The sequence below is a fragment of the Aethalodelphis obliquidens genome, unplaced genomic scaffold (assembly GCF_003676395.1).
Source record: "Aethalodelphis obliquidens isolate GAN/ISIS:26980383/991018 unplaced genomic scaffold, ASM367639v1 scaffold52, whole genome shotgun sequence".
Taxonomy (NCBI): Eukaryota; Metazoa; Chordata; class Mammalia; order Artiodactyla; family Delphinidae; genus Aethalodelphis; species Aethalodelphis obliquidens.
The window spans coordinates 1850463-1869964 of record NW_020837996.1 but is presented as its reverse complement, the minus strand read 5'-3'; the positions used below and the strand labels follow the sequence as shown (position 1 = coordinate 1869964).

Genomic DNA, 19502 nt, shown 5'->3' with positions numbered 1-19502 from the left:
CATCAGGTGCATGGGGTGCCACACTCAGGAGTCTGGCAGTGCCTTCCAGAGAATGGGTCCCTTCCCAGTGGGGTATATGAGATAGTTGTAGGTGGTACACAGACAAGACAGTATATAATCTTGAATCACACAATGAGAAATTTGGCTCCTTTTCCATTCTTTTTCAGCCCTTCTCATTAGGTAAAGACGACCTTTCCAGGTTGGGCTAGTAAGTCTTTAGCACCTCTCTCTAACCTTATTAATCTTCCTTTTTAACAAAGAGAAAGAAAGCCTCAGACTTAGGGCCGGTGATATACTCACAGGATCTAGGAGCAATTCAATACCATTATTTTGTTTTCATTATTTTAAATGTGATAATTACCTTTTGGTTATAGCATTTCGGGTGGCTAATCAAGTTGTCTTGACTGCATATTTATTTGTTTGTTTTTTTAAAGATAAACCAGTTTATAAAAAATGTTAAAGGAATGACAATGCAGGAACTACATCCATATGGCAAAAACTGGGATGCTGGAATGAAAATCACTCAAGTTTGAAAAATAGAGTTGAATACATAAGGAAGCCACTTGAAAGTATTTAAGCAATGGAGTAAGGTCATTAGATTCTCTACTTAGAAAAATTCAGTGAGCCGGTCCAGGAAGGAAATCCAAAAAAGAGGGATATGTATACGTATAGCTGATTCACTTTGCTGTACAGTAGAAACTAACACAATATGATAAAGCAACTATACCCCAATAAAAATTAAAAAAAATAAAAGTAATAGGGCAATGAAAAAAAAAAAGGAAAATTCTTGGCTCTATCCCATACCTATTTAATCAGAAATTCCAGTTTAACTAGTCTTCCAGGTGATTCTGATGCTTACTAAAATTTGAGGACCACCGAGTAGAGGGAAGAGTTTTGAGTCAAGATACCTGGGCAAAATAACTGAGTTATACTAGACAAGGCCCTTCCCTGGGCCTCAGTTTCCTCAACTGCAAAATGAGGGCATTGACTTGGCTATAAGACCTCAGGTAGTCATGAAACCTCTCTGGTCTACATGCCCCACCCCCAATATCCACCTCCCTTTGCTCCTTTGATAATAGAATATACATTTTTAGCTTAATACATAAAGCATGAAATAAAGACTATACTTCCCAACTTCTTTTGCCATTAGGTGTGCCCATATGGCCAAATTCTGGCCAATGAGAAGAGAACGAAAGTGATGTGTATGTCTTCTGAAGTTCCCTCAAAGAACGGTTGTGTCCTTCTTCATCTTCTTCTATTTCCTTTGGTCTGAAATACAGACGTGATAGCTGGAGCTAGATCAACTATCTTAGATCCTAGGTAGAAGCTGAATTCTGAGGAGGGAAAAGCAATGAAATAAAAGGAACCCTGGTTTCTGATGACTTCTTGAAACTACCCCACCAGCGCTATATGGACTCTTGCAAACTTCTTTCATGTGAGAAAGACACTTCTTTTAGGCATGCTTCATTTGGATTTTCTGTGCTTTTGCATTATTATGGGAAAATCTTTAGTACCTTATAACTTTATGAGAAAATACTATGAGAAAACAATCAGAATATCGTGGGGGCAGGGCCTGGGAATTTGCATTTGATGGGCTCCCATGGGGACTGCATGCTAAAGTTTGAGGTTGGATGCTCACGAATCAACTCTTATAATTGTTCTTTAGTTTTATATATATATATATGCTCCAAGAATAGGGGAGCAAGAAATTTGGACATAAAAGGAAAGAACCATCTTTAGTGTTTTTTTATATAGATGACTTTCTCTGAAACTTTACTGCTTACGGGTTCCAAAGTGAAACTCCTTTGGCAGTAAAAATTCTGGCTGAAAGGAAATCATTGGACAAACTGGACCAGTGCCTGTGAGCTCAAGGCTATGTTGGGGCTAAAATTTTGGTCTCTGACTCCCAGATCTCTGATCTCTGTAGCTTCCCTGCGAGCTCCAAAAAGCTCTTCTTTTTCCAGCATCGTAGGTGAAGATCCTCTAGTCTAGCCACAGAGTGTGAGATGGTGGCTGTTTGGCAGCCTGGCCATGGTTTTGATACAGGGAAGTGAAGTGTGTCCAATCAAAACAGCCAGGGGTAATCTAGGTCAACAGCCCATCCACATATGTGGCTGGAACCACAAAAGAATCCAAGTCATCCCATGCGATACATGTCACAGTTCGGAAGGTCAACCCTCCATTCCAGCTCACCTAAATCTTTGCCGGGATATGGCGAAATCAAGTGAAGCGCGTCTCTGTCCTGGACCTTTCCAAACCTTTTGTTCAGTGACATTGCGTTGGAAGAACTGACTTCACCGCTCCCCACCAAAATGGATTGTTAACTATGGACTCCATGTTAATGACAACACCTTAAGTGGGAAAGCAGGAAGAAAACAGTATTTAAAATGCAGAGGGCTTTTGCAGGTTATAAAACAACAAACAAAAGGAGAAAATGTAACCCAGCAATTAACTGTAAAAAAACCAATGGTGCTTTCTAAGTAAATGTGCCTGCTTTCCAACACTGAAACAGGGTGAAGATCAGAGGTGGGTTTAATAAAACCTGCCTTCAGGACGTGGTTCTCTTTCTGTCTGTCTTGCCTTCTGGTAATGAGTTTTCAAGTAGTTTTGGAAAAGAGGATATTGCAAAAGTAATTCCATCCTTCCCTCTTCCCCTACCTTCACAAGACCTGCTTTTGAATATTAATATTATATGTTTTTCGTTTCCGTAACATATATATTCCTCTACTATGTTAGAATCCTTATTAACGCTGCTAAGCAAAATAACTGCTGGGTATTAATCTCTTAGGGGACTGGACCATGTACGTGCCCGGACTTGTCTTCTCACTACAGCTCCCTACCCAAAACAACACCAAGGACACGGTGTCCTTCAGTTCCATTAGAGAAAGCTCCTGGGCCACCAAATCTAAAAAGATCAACTGCTTTACATATTTCTCCATGTGATGAGCATGTGTTCATGTAATTTATGGTAGTATCTGGTGGCTTTGTGTATGAGTGTCATATTTCCATAATGTGCCTCGGTGTCTCATGGAAATGAACCAAAGCAGGGCCACTGCATTGTGCAACAGGGGGATGGGTATTCACATCATAGTCTGTGGTGCCTTATGGAGTTGCACAGTGCACAACCTGGGCAACGATGGGTGGTGGCCCTGATTGCTAAAGTCATTAGACAGGCCCCTGGGGAGCTTGGGTGTGTGCTGTTGGGAGAAGACAGTGTGTGCTTCAAGGGCAGTGGTGGAGGACATTAGCTAGCATGGGGAAGAGTTCACTCTGTGTGATTATGAGGTGAGATTTATATTGCCTGCCAAGCTTTAAGAGAGGCTGATGAAGGAAATATTAGGGCCCTGCTTCCTGGGAGGCTCCGACTTTGGGGTGTGGTTGACCTCAAACCCCAGAGGGGGCTGGGCTGTAGCCAGCAGGGTCCATTCACTAGCCTACAACTTTTCTGAAGGTGTGTCAGCCCTTAATGGACAGGGAGGGAGGGTTTTAAAAAAAATCTTTTTAATTAAAAAAAAAAAATCTGGTAGCACCTTAATGTCCAGGGAGAGCTTGCTTTCTCTGCAACCTGGAGGCTTCCCAGTGAGCATGTTTCATGGGAGGTGCTCTCTTCTGCCAGCAAAGTGTTCAAGCCAGCACTCATCTGCAACTGTTGATCTCTTTGGAAATCCTAAATAGAGCTGCTGAATTGTTGTCATGGTTACCTGGGACAGTTTCTGAGGCCAGAATGTTTTCAAGGAGGGCAGCCCTGAGCTGGGTATCCTGGGTTTCTGAGTAGGCAACTGACTCAAGAGAATTGCTTCCCGCTTCCTTCTCCCATGCTCCTAATCCCTAGCCAGGAACCTGATGTCTGCAGAGATCATTTTAGCTTCAGCCCAGCCCAAACCTACTGCCCATGCTTGATTTAGCCTTGAAAGATCAGGCTGACCTAGCAGCACCCTGACTATGGCTCTGGTGTGTCTCCTCCCTCTACAAACCAACATAGGTTCCTGGATTCACTCATGCATGCAGCTTCTAGGCAAAAGGCACTTGAGAAGTGGTTCTCTGCGCTTCATACGTTAATGAGGAACTGACATTTTTGAAACCTCTTATGAGCCCAGCACTTCACTTGTATCTCATGTAATTTACCACCTCCTAGCCAGGGAGGAATATCATTCACATTTTATCTATGAGGAACCAGGGGCTTGTAGTGGTGATGCCCAGAGCTCTACAACTAGGATGTAGCAGATCTGGAATTCAAATTACCTGTTTGGTTCTAAAGATAGCCCTCTTTCCTTCAAATATGGCAGCCAGTTTAGTCACTAAGAATTGGCAGCCCCAAAAGACCCTCAACCATCTACTGGACATTGAAGATTCACTCATTCATTCATTCGATAAACATGTCCTGAGTCTGCTCTGTGCCAGACCCTCTGATGGCCACTGGGGACACACAGATAAATCAGACACAAGCTCTGCTCGTGAAAAAACTAACTCACTGACAACCAGCAGTGAGTAAATGAGAGGAATCTGTAAGATGCTACAAAAAGGAGCAGTCAGGGAACTCATTTTGGAGGAAGTGACACCTAACTGAACCAGCTAAGTCTCAAGGTATGTCCAGTTGTGGGGAATAAACAGCAGAATCAGACCCAATCCCTAACACTTAAGGAACTCAAAGTAGAGTTACAGAGACAAGACTCATGTTCATGGCACAATGAAAAGACAAAAAAATCACCGATTAAGGTCCCAAACAGGTGTTCTACATGGAAGTATGGGAGGATTGACAAACTTAAACAGCAGAAGTTGGGGTCATTGAAGAAAGGCTAGGGAAATGAAATGGAAGCCACCTTTTTTCATGAGATTCTTCTTAAAAGTCTTTGATCTCTCCCTTTTTTATTCCCGACTCTTGCCATAGTCACTCGTGGCTCTCCTCTGATTTCTTTTCATTTCTCGTTTTCTACTAAAGGAAAACACTCACTTATTCAACATCTTTAGAGCGAGTGCTGAGAGCAAGGCATTAATCTAGGTCCTGATGGTGGTCATAGTGGTGAGAACGTACAAATATGAACAAGACATGGAGCCCTTGAGCAGCAAATGAACAATCTAAATGATTAAAGTTTGAGAGATGTGAGTCCCAAACCAAATGGCATAAGGAATGAAATTATTCAGATTTGGAAAAGGGACTGTCATTCAGGAAAGATTTCATTGTAGTTGGTTTGTTCACTCATTTCTTCAGCATTCATTCACTGATGACTCCTATCTACAAGATTCCCTCCTCAAAGAGCCCACAGTTGACCACAGGTCCAGGAGACATAAGCAACCATTACAATAGAGGGTGATAAAGAAGCATGAGATGTACACTGGGCCATGGACGTTCGTTAAGAGGGAGCTCGGAAGACAGAGTTGGCAGCTTTTGAACCGATTCCTAAAACTAAATAGGAGTTTACCAGGTGGAGAAGTGAGGAAAGGGAAGGTTAAAAGGCGCTGAGATTATATTTGGAGCACCTTGGCGTGAGGCGGTTGGAGGGAGACGAGGTGTTAAGATATACTGCCCCCAGAGTGGAAAAGCCTTGAACACCAGACTAAAAAGTTTGGTCTTTTTCAAGGAGGTAGTGGGCAGTCGCAGAGAGGTCTGAGCAGGTGAGGACCCTAACAAGCTTTTCGTTTTGGAAATGTCCCTCTAGTAAGCGAGAAGGGTGCACTAGAGCCGGATGGGAATGAGGGCTCAGCCACAGACGTTTACAGCAGCTGTATCTTTGTGCCTGAGACTGCACCAGACGGGAGCCTAAACTAAGCAGGAGGAGTGGGGGTGGGGGAATGGAAGGTGAAAGGAGAGTCCCGCGTGAGGTCTACATTCAGGACAAGGACATACGCAACTCCAGGCACCGCACAGCTGCCGGGAAAACCCGCCTCCTCTTCCAGATCCCTCTGGGGAGGAGCTCCGGTCAAAGCACGTGATGCCTGGGGAACCACGTTTACTATGGGCAGTCCTCCCGTTCATCCGCGGTTTCAGGGGTTGCCCCACCGATCTCCCACACCTGGACTCTTTACCGCAGTGCTAGAGGAATCCGTTCTCTTCCACGCGTCCCGCTATACTCCTCCTGCAGAGCGTGGTTAGGCGAGATAAACAGCGCAGGAGCCCTTTGCCCACACTAAAGATGGCGACCAGTTGCGCTCACTCTGGATCGGGGGAGCGGGTTCCAGGCGCCAGGCCTCACTGGGCGAGGCGCAGACGGAAGGGGCGTCTCTCGAGATAACTTTTCGACCTTCCTGGGAGGGCGCCTGAGCCGAGGGGTGTGGCCTAATCTGAATTCTAGCAGCTGATTGGCTTTTCGGCAGGTGGGCGGGGTGTCTGCGCTAACCCACCCCTCCCTCTTCGAACCGGAAGTGTCTCTCGGTCTTTCCAGCTGGTTGTCATTTCACTCGGCTCGGTCCTAAGGAGAAGGACTCAGCCGCGGCTGCTGAACCCGGGCACCGGGAGGCGGTGGCAGCGGCGACAGCAGAGGAGGAAGGAGGAGAGAAGAAGAGCCAGGCGGAGTCCGCAACTACGACAGCGGGGACTGCGGGACCGGGGTAAAGCGACGGCGGCGGCGACGACGGCCCAGCAACCGTGAGGAGAAACAAAAGCCTTCTAAATTACAGTTTTTAAAAAAATCTGGGGGAAAAAAGAGAGAGAGCGAGCAAAGGGGGGAAGGCCCTTCTCTTTTAGAGTAACTACGCTGGTGGGGTTTTCCTATTTTTCCTCTTTTTTCCCCCCTGCGGAGAATCGAACTGAGAGAACTGAACAAACCGCCCCTGGGTCCCATGAGGGAAAAAAACCCCGGAGCCGCAGAGAGGGCTAGAGGCCGAAACCGCAGGACCTTCCAGGTCGACCCCTTGGTCCCCGCACCCCGGGGCCGCCAGCTTGTCCTCGTCGAGTCTCTCTAATACGTCCTGATCGCGACACCCCCAAGAGGCAGAAACGGGTGTTTCCAACCCATTTCATGGGGGAGAGGAGGCCGGGGGGAGCCCCAGGAACAGCGACCGCAGCAAGATCTGCACCCAGAGCTTCAGGAACAGCCCCAGAGGCCAAAACTACACCCCGTGAAAGATCAGAAACAGGACCAGGAACAGCAGAAACTTCCCTGCAATCATCTTTCCATTAGTCAATGCTGATTTCCTCTCCCGCAACCAGGAATTCGCCTCCCACCCCAAATAACCTAATATAATCTATATATATAAATATATAATATATAATGTTCTTAAATTATTCCTGATTTTTTTTAACCAAGCTGCCAAGAAAAGAACGTATTCTCCCCTTAGCCCTATTCTAATTTTTATGTGAGTGAATCTAAACTGCTGAAGAAGACCATATGTGATTGTTAAATTATATATATATATATTTTTACTCCGCGCAATGCTTATTCTTCTACATCCATAGATGCTTGAGAAGCTGTGTTTTTGTCATTCATGTACGTTTTCCTTTGGAAAAAGAAAGCGCCTATTTTACTAACCAAAGACTTGATTTTTACCCTCTTCGTTTTTATTCCCTCCTAGAATAAGTTGGATTCATGTCAATGTTTTAAGACCTTTTTTTTTTTTTTTAGTTTTTTTCTTTCAGAGACCAGAATTCCAAATCTGAACTATTTAGGGTGATAAGCTGCGATCTTTGAGCTAGCTAAAAATAAGACATTTCAAACAAGCAACTTAAATTTGGGGTAGAGGATACAAAGGCGTGAGACATCAGGTTGTTGTTTTTTTTTATCATAAGATTCTGAGCCTAAAAATAATAAATGGGGGATTACGGGTTTGGAGTGCTAGTGCAAAGCAATACTGGGAATAAATCTGCTTTTCCAGTCAGATTCCATCCACATCTGCAGCCTCCACACCATCACCAAAATGCCACCCCCAGCCCCGCTGCTTTTATAAATAATAACACAGCTGCCAATGGCAGCAGTGCCGGGTCAGCTTGGCTCTTTCCTGCCCCGGCTACCCATAACATTCAGGATGAGATCTTGGGATCAGAAAAGGCAAAAAGTCAGCAACAGGAACAGCAAGACCCTTTAGAAAAGCAGCAGCTCTCCCCCAGTCCAGGTCAGGAAGCTGGAATACTGCCTGAAACTGAGAAGGCAAAATCTGAAGAAAATCAAGGGGACAATTCTTCAGAAAACGGCAACGGGAAGGAGAAAATAAGAATCGAATCACCAGTGTTGACAGGGTTTGATTATCAAGAAGCCACGGGGCTAGGTACTTCAACCCAACCCTTGACATCTAGCGCGTCGTCTCTTACTGGTTTCAGTAACTGGTCAGCAGCGATAGCGCCTTCTTCCTCTACAATCATCAATGAAGATGCAAGTTTCTTTCACCAGGGAGGGGTCCCGGCTGCTTCGGCTAATAACGGTGCTCTGTTGTTTCAAAATTTTCCCCATCATGTCAGCCCTGGCTTTGGAGGCAGTTTCTCTCCTCAGATCGGGCCTCTCTCACAGCACCACCCCCATCACCCTCATTTCCAGCATCATCACAGCCAGCATCAGCAGCAAAGGAGGTCTCCTGCCAGTCCCCATCCCCCACCTTTCACACATAGAAATGCTGCTTTTAACCAGCTGCCTCATTTGGCGAATAATCTTAACAAGCCCCCCTCTCCATGGAGCAGCTACCAGAGCCCCTCTCCTACACCGTCTTCTTCCTGGAGCCCAGGAGGTGGTGGATATGGTGGCTGGGGAGGTTCCCAAGGCCGAGATCACCGCAGAGGGCTGAATGGAGGAATAACGCCCCTGAACTCCATCTCGCCTTTGAAGAAAAATTTTGCAAGCAATCATATTCAGCTCCAGAAGTACGCTCGCCCCAGCTCTGCCTTTGCTCCTAAATCCTGGATGGAAGATAGCTTGAACAGGGCTGACAACATTTTTCCTTTTCCGGTAAGATTATGTTCCATTAATAGATTAAGATGAAATAAGGAAACGGCAGGGTGTAATATCTATGTAACGAAGAGAGTTTGAATTGTCTGTATTCATATCAGAGCTCTTCTTAGAAAATGAGTTAATTACCAGACATGATTTTGGCAGGAGAGGAGTATAATTTGGAACAAAATATTCAGCTTTTTTTTTGGTAAATTTCTAATTGTTATCTTCCCCTAGATGATCGTATAAATTATCATAATTATGAATACCAGGTAGCTAGTGATGTCATGATTATTAACTGTAATACCTTTCTAGCCTGACAAGAGAATCGTGGTTGGTTTTTCCCTACTTATTTAAGTGAGAATAAATAATGTAGATATAAATATATTTCATTGTGGAAACTGATGAGCATTTTCTACCCGTTTGCATAACTATATAACCTCGCAAATTAATTTTTGTCCGCTGTAAGGTAGTGATTCACTGAAAACCAGCTATTGAATTATAGTTTTCTCACTGGTTATATTTTAAACCTGAAACCTCTCTGAACCCTGCGGTCTGAACAGTTTGAATTCATCAATTCGGCAATTCCTGTTAAACCTTTTTGCAAATTCTGGCCTGCCTTGTGTCAGTAAGGACTGCTAGAGAAATGATCTAAATATTTTCTTCATCCCCAATTACCCAATTATTTTTGCATACTATGAAACTGTTGATCTCAGAGTGAGTCTTTTATGATGCCTTTCACCCATTTGTTTATTTTCCCGTGTTAACACTGGGGGTGTAGATAATTAAACCATTCCTAAAAATAGACCCAGGCAAAGATCACTTGTCTTTCTTGCCACCAGTGTATCCTTATTCTGCAAGAGTCACATTGTTTCATGTTTTTTAATTAATGAGCAGCCAGTCTAGTTGATAGACATAGGATAAAGGGAATTTCATAGTTAACTGAACGTCAGATGCCCCACTAAATTTGTATACTTTGGGGGTATGATCATTTATATGTGTTTAGGAAATTTATATGGGTTTTAAGCTAACATTGAATCAGTCCTCAGAACAAACCCCACAAGATAAGTTCTGTTATTATCCCCATTTTAGAGATGAGAAAATTGAGTATCAGCAAGATATAATAACTTGCCCAAGAGCACACAGCTGGTAAGAGTACAAACTCTAGGTTAAAAAGCAAGGATTAAAAAATGCTACATACATGTGTAGGCATACACATGTGCTATATCTAGAGGGTTATTTTAGAGATCTTTCGGCAAAGGCTCAGACAGATTTCAAAATAATTGCAATGTCTCCATATATGATGTCAACACAAGTAGAATTATCTGTTTTAATTAATAATTTGCTCAGAGGGAGGGGAAGTTTGCTAAGAGAACCCTGTGTCATTCCAAGGAATTAAATATCCCTTCTCTAAGGATTCAGGTATAATGATTAGGATGTATCTTAAAATATTTGGTGAAATGTAGTTAAAAAAATTTTTTTTCAATAATTTTTTTGCCCAGGTATAAAAAAAGCTGTTGGCTTTTGTTTTTAGAACGGGTTTTTACTCAAACTGAAGAGAGCAATTATCATGCTTTAGTGGTCAGGTGAAAGGCTGTTGAAGACATTGGCAATCCCATGAAGTCTGTTTTTAAAAAGTTGGTTTTGATATTCCTTTGAACATAAATTTAAGGGAAATATAATGCAAAGGTAACTTTTATGAATTATTTATATATTCCTAATTGAAAAAATCTAAGACGGCATTCTCAACATTTTAACTGGGTTAAGATTGGCTCAGAATTAAAAATACTTTTCTTTTCTATTTTGCTACTTATAAAGTGACAGAATGAATTTATGTGACCTCATAGTTTGTTTTCCATTCTCAGTTTACTGACTTTTGATAAAGGTTTGCTTTGAGAAAAATAAAAATTTCAGAAAATGTATAAACTATATGTATATGCACATTATTAATATTTTTATGGAGCTAATGGGATGTGTTTAACATGTGAAATTTTTTTAATCAGATGGTTTCTTAGAGATTAAGCTGGTGTATGAAATAATAGTAGACTAAGATTGATACTAAAAGATACTGTTAGAAACTAACTCTTCCCTTAGAATTGTTGTCTGTTATGCTGAGAATGGAAAATGGATGAGTCAATATACCTGGCTGAAATTTGGTAGGATTAGAAACTAAGTTGTTGCTTTCTGTTCACCATCCCCACCATTTTTAGGAGAGTGTGTATATTTCTGTGTGTGAGAGAGTGAAGAGAGAGAAAGAGAGAGGTTGGGAGATGGGGAGCTGAGAGCAAGCATTGGGTTGAGTTGTAAGTCACAATAAAAATAAGTGATTTGAAAAGAATCTTTATGACAAGAAATTCCTAATAGGGTTTTGAAAATATAAGAAGTTAGTAAACTGAGTACCGTGGTGCTTACTTAAATGAATGCAGTTCTGTGTGTGTGTGTTTTAGAGAATTATTCTTTTGAATAATTTTTTGGCAAAAAATACTGTTTTGAGTTGATATGAATTACTTGGTTAAATCTGATATGAAAAGATTTGAAGAAACATTTATTTGACTGGGAGCCCAGACACCTAGGTTGTGGTCTTGGCCCTATCAGTGTCATAGCATTTGGGGACCTCAGTTTCTTCATAAAATTGGGGGTGGTGGTGACCTAGGTGATTCCTAAGTTCCTTATGATTCTAAAGCAAGCTACTGTGAAATTTAAACTGCTGCAATCACAGTCCATACTTTTTTCTAAACACTGCTATCTTATTTAAATTTATTGCCTTAAACACTATTAATTTTAGGAAAGACATTTTATAGATTAGTAATTCAATTTCCGTTGCTTTTAGAAAGCATTCCTTAGGTGTTATAGAGAGATCTTAAAATTTACCACAGAAATTACAGGATAGAATTTACATGGCTATATTATAATATTGGCATTCAATCAAAGGCTAGCATGGAATTATTATATTAAAAGGAAATAATTTACCTGAAATGTAACTAATACTGGGCAGTGTTTATTTTAATTTGAAATGAATCAGAATGGTTTTTACATTTGTTTAATTTAGGTTTGGGTACATACAGTGAATTAAAATTCATGATGACATTTTAAATTAATTTTGGGGGCCAATCTTAACCTTCTCTTTTACCCATATTTATGGAGCAGGAGCAAAGATTCCAAATATGTGAATAATCCTCTAAATAACTGATATGACAGGCATTATATTTTGGGATTTTCTTTGTATTAAAATTTGTTTCTAAGTTATTTTTGCTTAGCTTAAAGTTTTCATTATGTGGATGCAGATAACATGCCTGAAATCCAGTTTTCAGATACAACTAAACTAATATGTATTTAATAATAGCTAACATGCCTTTGATAGTCTAAGTGTTTTACATGTATTAACTCATTTACTTCATTCAACAATCCTATGAAGTAGAAATTATTATTGTTATTATTACTATTCACACATGAGATTTGGCTTTTAACCATTATACTACAGTGTCTTTTCACATAGACATGTTACAGATGGGGGCAGCGGTAAATGCCTCCCGGAAACGTGTAAGATGAGAGAAAAATTTTAACAGTGAATCATTGATACCTGATGATTAAAAGCTGATTATAAAGTTTTGAAAAGTGGAAAATAATAGAATATATTTATTTGTCAACTTTAAAATATTAAACAAATAATATTCAAATCAATATTTTTTTGTTTGATTTTAGTACGTACTATATACTAGGTACTGAGCTACGTGCTTTCACATATGTTATCTCACTTCATGTATAGGATTTCTCAACCCTATGAGGCTTAGTTTTATTGTCTTAATTTCAAAATGAAGAAACAAGGGCCATGTTTATGTGACTAAAGGCATGATTTGACCCTTACATTAAGGGGAGGAAAATCCTACCCATCCTGCCAAACACATCCTGGAATCCTGATGTCCAAACCAAATAATATATTGGGGCACCTGCCAGTAATTAATTTGAATATAGCAGTTCTTTGGAGGGGTGCCTAGATCTTCTGTCCTTACAGGAATGTAAAGGAGAATTGTATGCTATATATCCTAGTACTCTCTTATATTCAGCTCAGTTATGCCCCCATCTCCATTAGCTAAGAACCAAGAAGAAGACCAAAAAGAAAAAAAAAAAAAAGAAAAGAAAAAGGAAAGGGGGGAGACAAAATCTGTTACAAAGATGATCCTAAAACTTGATTGATAGGGAGACATTTTAGGATTTGGAGCCCATTTGCTCTTACTTGGTCACCATGGATTTGTTAAGTTGTCTTAACCAGGCAAATAATTTATGTTACTTTAATAACTCCCCTTGTGTTTTCAGTTTATTGATCCTCAAAATTATATATGGCATCTTATATCTGAAAACAGAAAGTTACTGCATCGCTTCGGGTCTGAAAGTCATGGTGAATTATCAATATTAAAATTACCTAAAGTGCAACGTTCTTACATTTTTTGTTTTCTCATATAGTCCCAAGGGATATAGGAAACATTTTCTTTGACTTTGTATTAATCTATATTAGAAGATGGGAAAGTAATTTTTTTTAACTGTAAGGTATGGGTTGGATGGTTCTGCTTCCAGCAGAATTGAAATATTGGAAAAGTTTGGGAAAAGCTTACCAGATACCATTTTACACCTTTTTGTAGAAAGCCTTTTAACTAGGTTTAATTGCTTTTCTGATGGAATTGAAACTTGGGCAGGGTAGTTTTTTGATTATTTTTTGATGTGTCTTCAGGGAAGCCATGGAATATGATCAACACACTGTTCCAACATCTTTCAGGAAAAACCTGGTTATTGCAAGCCTAGTGAATGTGCTTGTTGCTAGTTGCAACTAGAAAGATGTTATTTAGTTCATAAGTTTATGCTTTTGAGAATAATTTTTGTTGGTGTTCACGAGAAAGAAATGGAAAAGTAGTCTTAAAGTTAACATATGCCTATTTTGAATTTTACAGTCTAAATCTATTTTCCTTACGACTTTTTTGCTCTTTCTATTAAGGAAAATAAGCTTGAGCTTCCATTATCACATTTTTTCAGCACTATATTTTGCCTCAGTTTTTGGTCCCATCACAGATGAGATAATATATTTCTATTTAAGGCAGGGAGCTTGTAACATGAGCATTCATTTTAATTTTTCCTGACAAAAGTCATTTTGTATTTAATTGTTCAAACAAAATTGTTCTTGAGGAAATTGAAGTATATTTTTACCATGATAAATTTATAGCAGTATAGAATTTTTTACTTCAAAGTTAGCGTAGATTCTCATCCTATTGTATAATATTGGAACAGAAGGAGTTACACTTTAAGGTTTTCAGAAAATTCTCAATAGAAAGATAAAAGATCTATATAGATCCTATTTTTAATCAATTTCTGAAGCTAACACTTGGATAATTACTGAGAAAGGCTATTGTGTGAGGCCAAAAATATAGTAGACTGAAGCACAGGCCCTGGATCCAAACAGACTTACGTTTGATCTGAACTCTAGTTAGCTGTGTGACCTTGAGCAAGTCACTTAAATTTGAGAACACAGACCTGGCAGTGAAGGGTTATTCTAAGGTACTTTAAATATGTGGCCGTATTAGGTAGCTTACATTTTTTTGTTTAAAATAAAATTAAAATCTCTAATATTGAGTAAAATCAGGAAATTAAAATAACTACAAAAAGCTTGGGTATCTATGAAAGATTTTGAGCAGTCCTTAGTTTTGCTTGTCTTATCATATATGCTCCACTTCTCAGAGTACTACTTTTAAATAAGCTAGATGCAACCCAGGACAGATAAAACATTTAGCAGAATTATCAGTTTTCTTGAAGAGAAGTTTTTTTTTTTTTTTTGCGGTACGCGGGCCTCTCACTGTCGTGGGCTCTCCTATTGCGGAGCACAGGCTCCAGACGCTCAGGCTCAGCAGCCATGGCTCACGGGCCTAGCCGCTCCGCGGCATGTGGGATCTTCCCGGACCGGGGCACGAACCCGTGTCCCCTGCATCGGCAGGCGGACTCTCAACCACTGCACCACCAGGGAAGCCCGAAGAGAAGTTTTAATAATTGTTTATATACCTAAACATTTATTAGCATTGGCAGCCTGCATCTTTCAGTAGTTTGAAAGATTTTGCCTATTTTTAAGAAATTTAGAACATTTGATTGTTTTTGTATACATTAAAGGAGACTGTACTTTTTTTTAAACATCTTTATTGGAGTATAATTGCTTTACAATGGTGTGTTAGTTTCTGCTTTATAACAAAGTGAATCAGCTATACATATACATATATCCCCATATCTCCTCTCTCTTGTGTCTCCCTCCCACCCTCCCTATCCCACCCCTCTAGGTGGTCACAGAGCACCAAGCTGATCTCCCTGTGCTACGCGGCTGCTTCCCTCTAGCTATCTGTTTTACATTTGGCAGTATATATAAGTATATATAAGTCTCACTTCGTCCCAGCTTACCCTTCCCCCTCCCTGTGTCCTCAAGTCCATTCTCTACGTCTGCGTCTTTATTCCTGTCCTGCCCCCAGGTTCTTCAGAACCATTTTTTGTTTTTTTTTTTTTTTAGGTCCCATATATGTGTTAGCATACGGTATTTGTTTTTCTCTTTCTGACTTACTTCACTCTGTAAGACAGACTCTAGGTCCATCCACCTCACTACAAATAACTCAATTTCATTTCTTTTTATGGCTGAGTAATATTCCATTGTATATATGTGCCACATCTTCTTTATCCCTTCATCTGTCAATGGACACTTAGAAGGAGACCATACTTTAATGAAGAATTTATGATTTTGTTCATTAAAAGACAGGAAAAGGTGCCATAGATTTGAATTGAATATATTTTAGCTTTTATCCTGGAATTAAGTTCTGTTTTTTATATTTTAATTAATTTATTTAGCATATATTTATTGAGTACCTGCTATGTTATGGACTAGGCATAGGTAGATATCTCATAAAAATTGTTTTGATTTGATTCATAATGTATTTCTGACCTGTGCTAATCTTTGAATGATACTGAACATGCATTTTTTATCATTGTAAACAAATTAGCAACTAGCCCAATAGTTATATTTCATTTTAATCCATGAGCTGTTTAAACTTCAAGGCAAACTAACAGGTTCAACTTTAGGTATAACAGAAACAGAGTGTAAATGACAGTTCCAAATATTTTATTAATGGTCACATTTATAAATATACACCTGTACACAACATGTGCTTTTTTAAGTTCTGTGACAAAATGGTACTACAAAAGGCAAACTTTAGCCTGTGGGTCACAGAATTTAGGTCTCATTACATGTCAAGGAAAAAAACTCCATCAGTCACTTACAGGTTCTCCCTCATGTTTGCAAACTGAATTTTTAAAGTTTAAAGTCTTAAGCTGAAGAAGTACTTTTCATATTGTAGAGTATTTAGATTGGGCAATTTCTATTTGCTGCATATTTACCAGATATATCCCAGTCATTGCTTGCTTTTAGCTCTAAAATAAGTTATAGTTAATTCCTCAGTATTATACACTTTAAAGCCATATTTATATTTAAATGTTATGCAACATACTTTTAATAATAGTTTTCCCAGGTGTTTTTGAGGAATGTATCTGGTGCTAGTCAGTAAAATAACTGCTGTAGCCTTACTGTCTCTAAGAACCTTAAAAAGAACCAAACAATGTAAGAACAGTTGCTACTCAGAAAAACCTCCTAATTATCATATGGAAGTCAGATCTGAGTTGATCTGAGTTTCAAGGATGGCTCTGCCACTTACTAGCTGTGTGACCTAAGGCAAGCTCCTCAACTTTCCTGATCCTTCATTTTCACATTTCTTTTGTCCAGTGTTTTTGAAGTAAAATGAAATATGCCTAATATTTGGCTTCCAAAAGATTCTTTTGGTATAAGAAAGTCATCAAATAGAAATATTAATTCAAAATTTTGCAAATAGCACAGATTCTTAAAAGGTGAAAACCATTGTGTAACTGGTATATGGTAATTTGAGTTTAACTCTAAAGAAGAATTTTATAATCTGAACTATAATTTTGTTTAATAAACTCAATACTTAATAGTGGGAGTCAGCCCAGATGATGCTCCCATTTTCTTGAACATTGCTGGAAAATTTAGTGACCAACTGGTTTTTTTGTTTGTTTGTTTCCTCTTTGGATAAAGTTTTTTCCCCCAAGTCTTTTTCATTTCTTATTATGGAAAAGTTTAAACATATTCAATAATAGAGTAGTGTATAGCAAATTCCCATGTACATACATGTCACCTGGCTTCCAACAATGATCAGCTCCTGGACAGTCCTCTTTCATCCATCTTCCTAACTGTCTCTTCCTGCTTTCATGTTATTTTGAAGCATTTCCCAGGTATTGTATCATTTCATCTGTAAATGGTTTAGTATGTGTCTCTAAAAGATAGTCTTTTTTTTCCCCCTTAAAAACATACAAAAATATCTTCTAGTTGTTTTTTAAAGAAAGATAGTGAGAAATTGAAGCAAGGCCCACATTTCTGTTGTACCTGCTCAGCCTGTTTCACTGCTCAACCTGATGCTAATCTCTAAAGAAACCACTATTGGCCGCATCTCCCTTCTAGGTCAAGAAGGGTGCTGGTGGTCACATGGCCGTCAAAAAAAAAAAAAAAAAGAGATCCAACAAGACACCAAAACATCAGCTGATGACCACAAATTTGGGAGGAGATTGTTCAGTTTTCCTCTCTTCATTTCAGCCTTCTTCTGGGTTCAGGCTTCTGTGGACTTGGGGGAAGGATCTCCAAAAGGAGAGAGAACAGGACAGGACTGAGAGTGTTTTGGTTGTGTTTTTGTTTGTTAATGTGTTTTTGTTTTTCCAAAGGGAAATTTAAAGGTTTGGGGTCTTTTGCAGGCCTTTGGACTGCATCACATTTTTTTCATCTCTTGCTGTTTTTCAACCCACAAATGTTTGATGCTTTCAATGGACTGTGTGCTAGGAGTACATGACCAAGGCAGACATGCTCGTCCTCGTGAACTGTACAGTCTGGTGACCTCTTGCTCTGTGCCTGCGTGTTGAGAAGTGCCTTCTGCTCCGGAGACTGGAGAGCTAAGGATGTGGCGGGGGGAGCTGTGAGGGCCCAGAGGCCGACACTGGGCACAGGCTGCCTTTTGACGTTGCTGTCAAGGCTCATGAAAGAGAAGAGACATTATGGATGTTATGGGTTATAGGATACAAGCCTCAGTTTAAGAATAAAGATTGTGTATTTGGGTGACCGTTCTCTCTGCTGACTCCGGACCCTGATCAGGCCCAGCAGATGTATAGCAGAGGACTGCTGACTGCCAGTAAGCAGCCAAAGATAGAGGAATGGCCAGAGGGTCTAAATGACTTCATTCCTTAGGGCCTAGTTTTAGTAGCTCTTCCCACTTTCCTGAACTAATGACCTCTTGCCCCAAATAGCTTATTAGGTAGGAAATATCTTTTTTTTCCCCTTTTTTGTTTCTCTATGAAAGTGAGCTATGGGAAATAGCAGAGAACAGCTGAATTATTCAGATACAAACAATACCTAATTTAATATGTTAGTTTCGGGCTCTTTTGCCATTTTACCAGAAAGAGAAGGGGCAGAGGGAATGTTTATTGAGAGGATCTCCTAGCTGGCGGGTGTGGTGCGGACCTTGTCTCATTTCTCCGCACCCCAGTTTTATAAGGGAGGTGGGATCCTTATTTCCATGATGAAATCAAGGTTCAGAGACAATGCAGTGTCAAGATCAGTTGTCTTCTAAGTGGTGATTTACACGCAGGTCTTGGACTAGATTTTAATTATTTCCCTCTGCCAGGCAAGGTGAAAATGAGCAAATAGTTAACAAGAGGAAGGGGTCTGTTGATTTAGGAACTGACTAATCAAGTCTAGAATGCCAAGTTGTGTTTTTAATATAGTCAAGTGGTGACAAGAAATATTTACCACTTTAAGGATTTCTAATGGTGAACCTGAATGTGGTTTATTTAGTGACGGTGGGATAAAAGAAAATTTTCTCAAAGGCTTTCTGGAGAGATCAGATTCATCAGTTCATGTGGAAGAAAATGGAGCTATTGATCCAGTCAGGGTAATATCCCAAAGACATTGATTCATTTTGTTATAGTTTATTATTCTATTAGGAAGCACTTGGTAGCCCAAGATCTGGAAGACTCTGCCTCATTATAAAGCGGTCCTAATGAGAAAGCACTGACTGAAGAGGGATCCTGCTAAGAAATATGAGATGCTATTAAATGTGGTTTCTCCTACTTCAGGTAATTACCTCTTTCACTTTAACCTCTGACACTTGTTCTCTGCATTCAGACCCTGTATACAGTGAAGGATTTCATACCTTGCAGGTGTTGATAGATTGGAATTTCTAGGTCATGACAAAGCTCATTTAAATGGACCACTTTTCTGAGCTTCTGCTCTGAAGTCAGACTCCACCACTTACTTCGTGACTTTGAGGGCAAGTAGTTAACTTGTCAGAACTCATTTGCCTAAAATGGGGGTGATAATTGTATCCACTTTACATGATGGTTGTGAGGAACTAATGTACATAAATCATACATCATTCATCTGAGACACAACACAGAGCCAGGAGGGACATGTTAGCCACTTTAATGATGATGGTAACGATGACGAGGGACTTACTGGATGCTGCACAGTTGCTACAGTCTGTGGCTGTGGAGGTGAGTGGAGCTCGCAGTCCAGTGGCA

At 40.0% G+C, this 19502-nt stretch overlaps 1 protein-coding gene across 3 annotated transcripts in view; it reads left to right on the top strand.

Moving 5' to 3' along the window:
- Window positions 1-6373: 6373 nt before the first annotated feature.
- The window catches only part of CPEB4 (cytoplasmic polyadenylation element binding protein 4), a 64379-nt gene continuing 51250 nt past the window's right edge, over window positions 6374-19502 (top strand). For 2 of the 3 annotated variants that reach the window (XM_027084267.1, XM_027084265.1), the window contains exon 1: window positions 6374-8870. In XM_027084267.1, coding sequence (XP_026940068.1) covers window positions 7746-8870 — 1125 coding nt within the window. In that variant the 5' untranslated portion in view covers window positions 6374-7745. The remainder of the gene's footprint in view (window positions 8871-19502) is intronic. The other variant, XM_027084266.1, reaches the window with a different exon arrangement.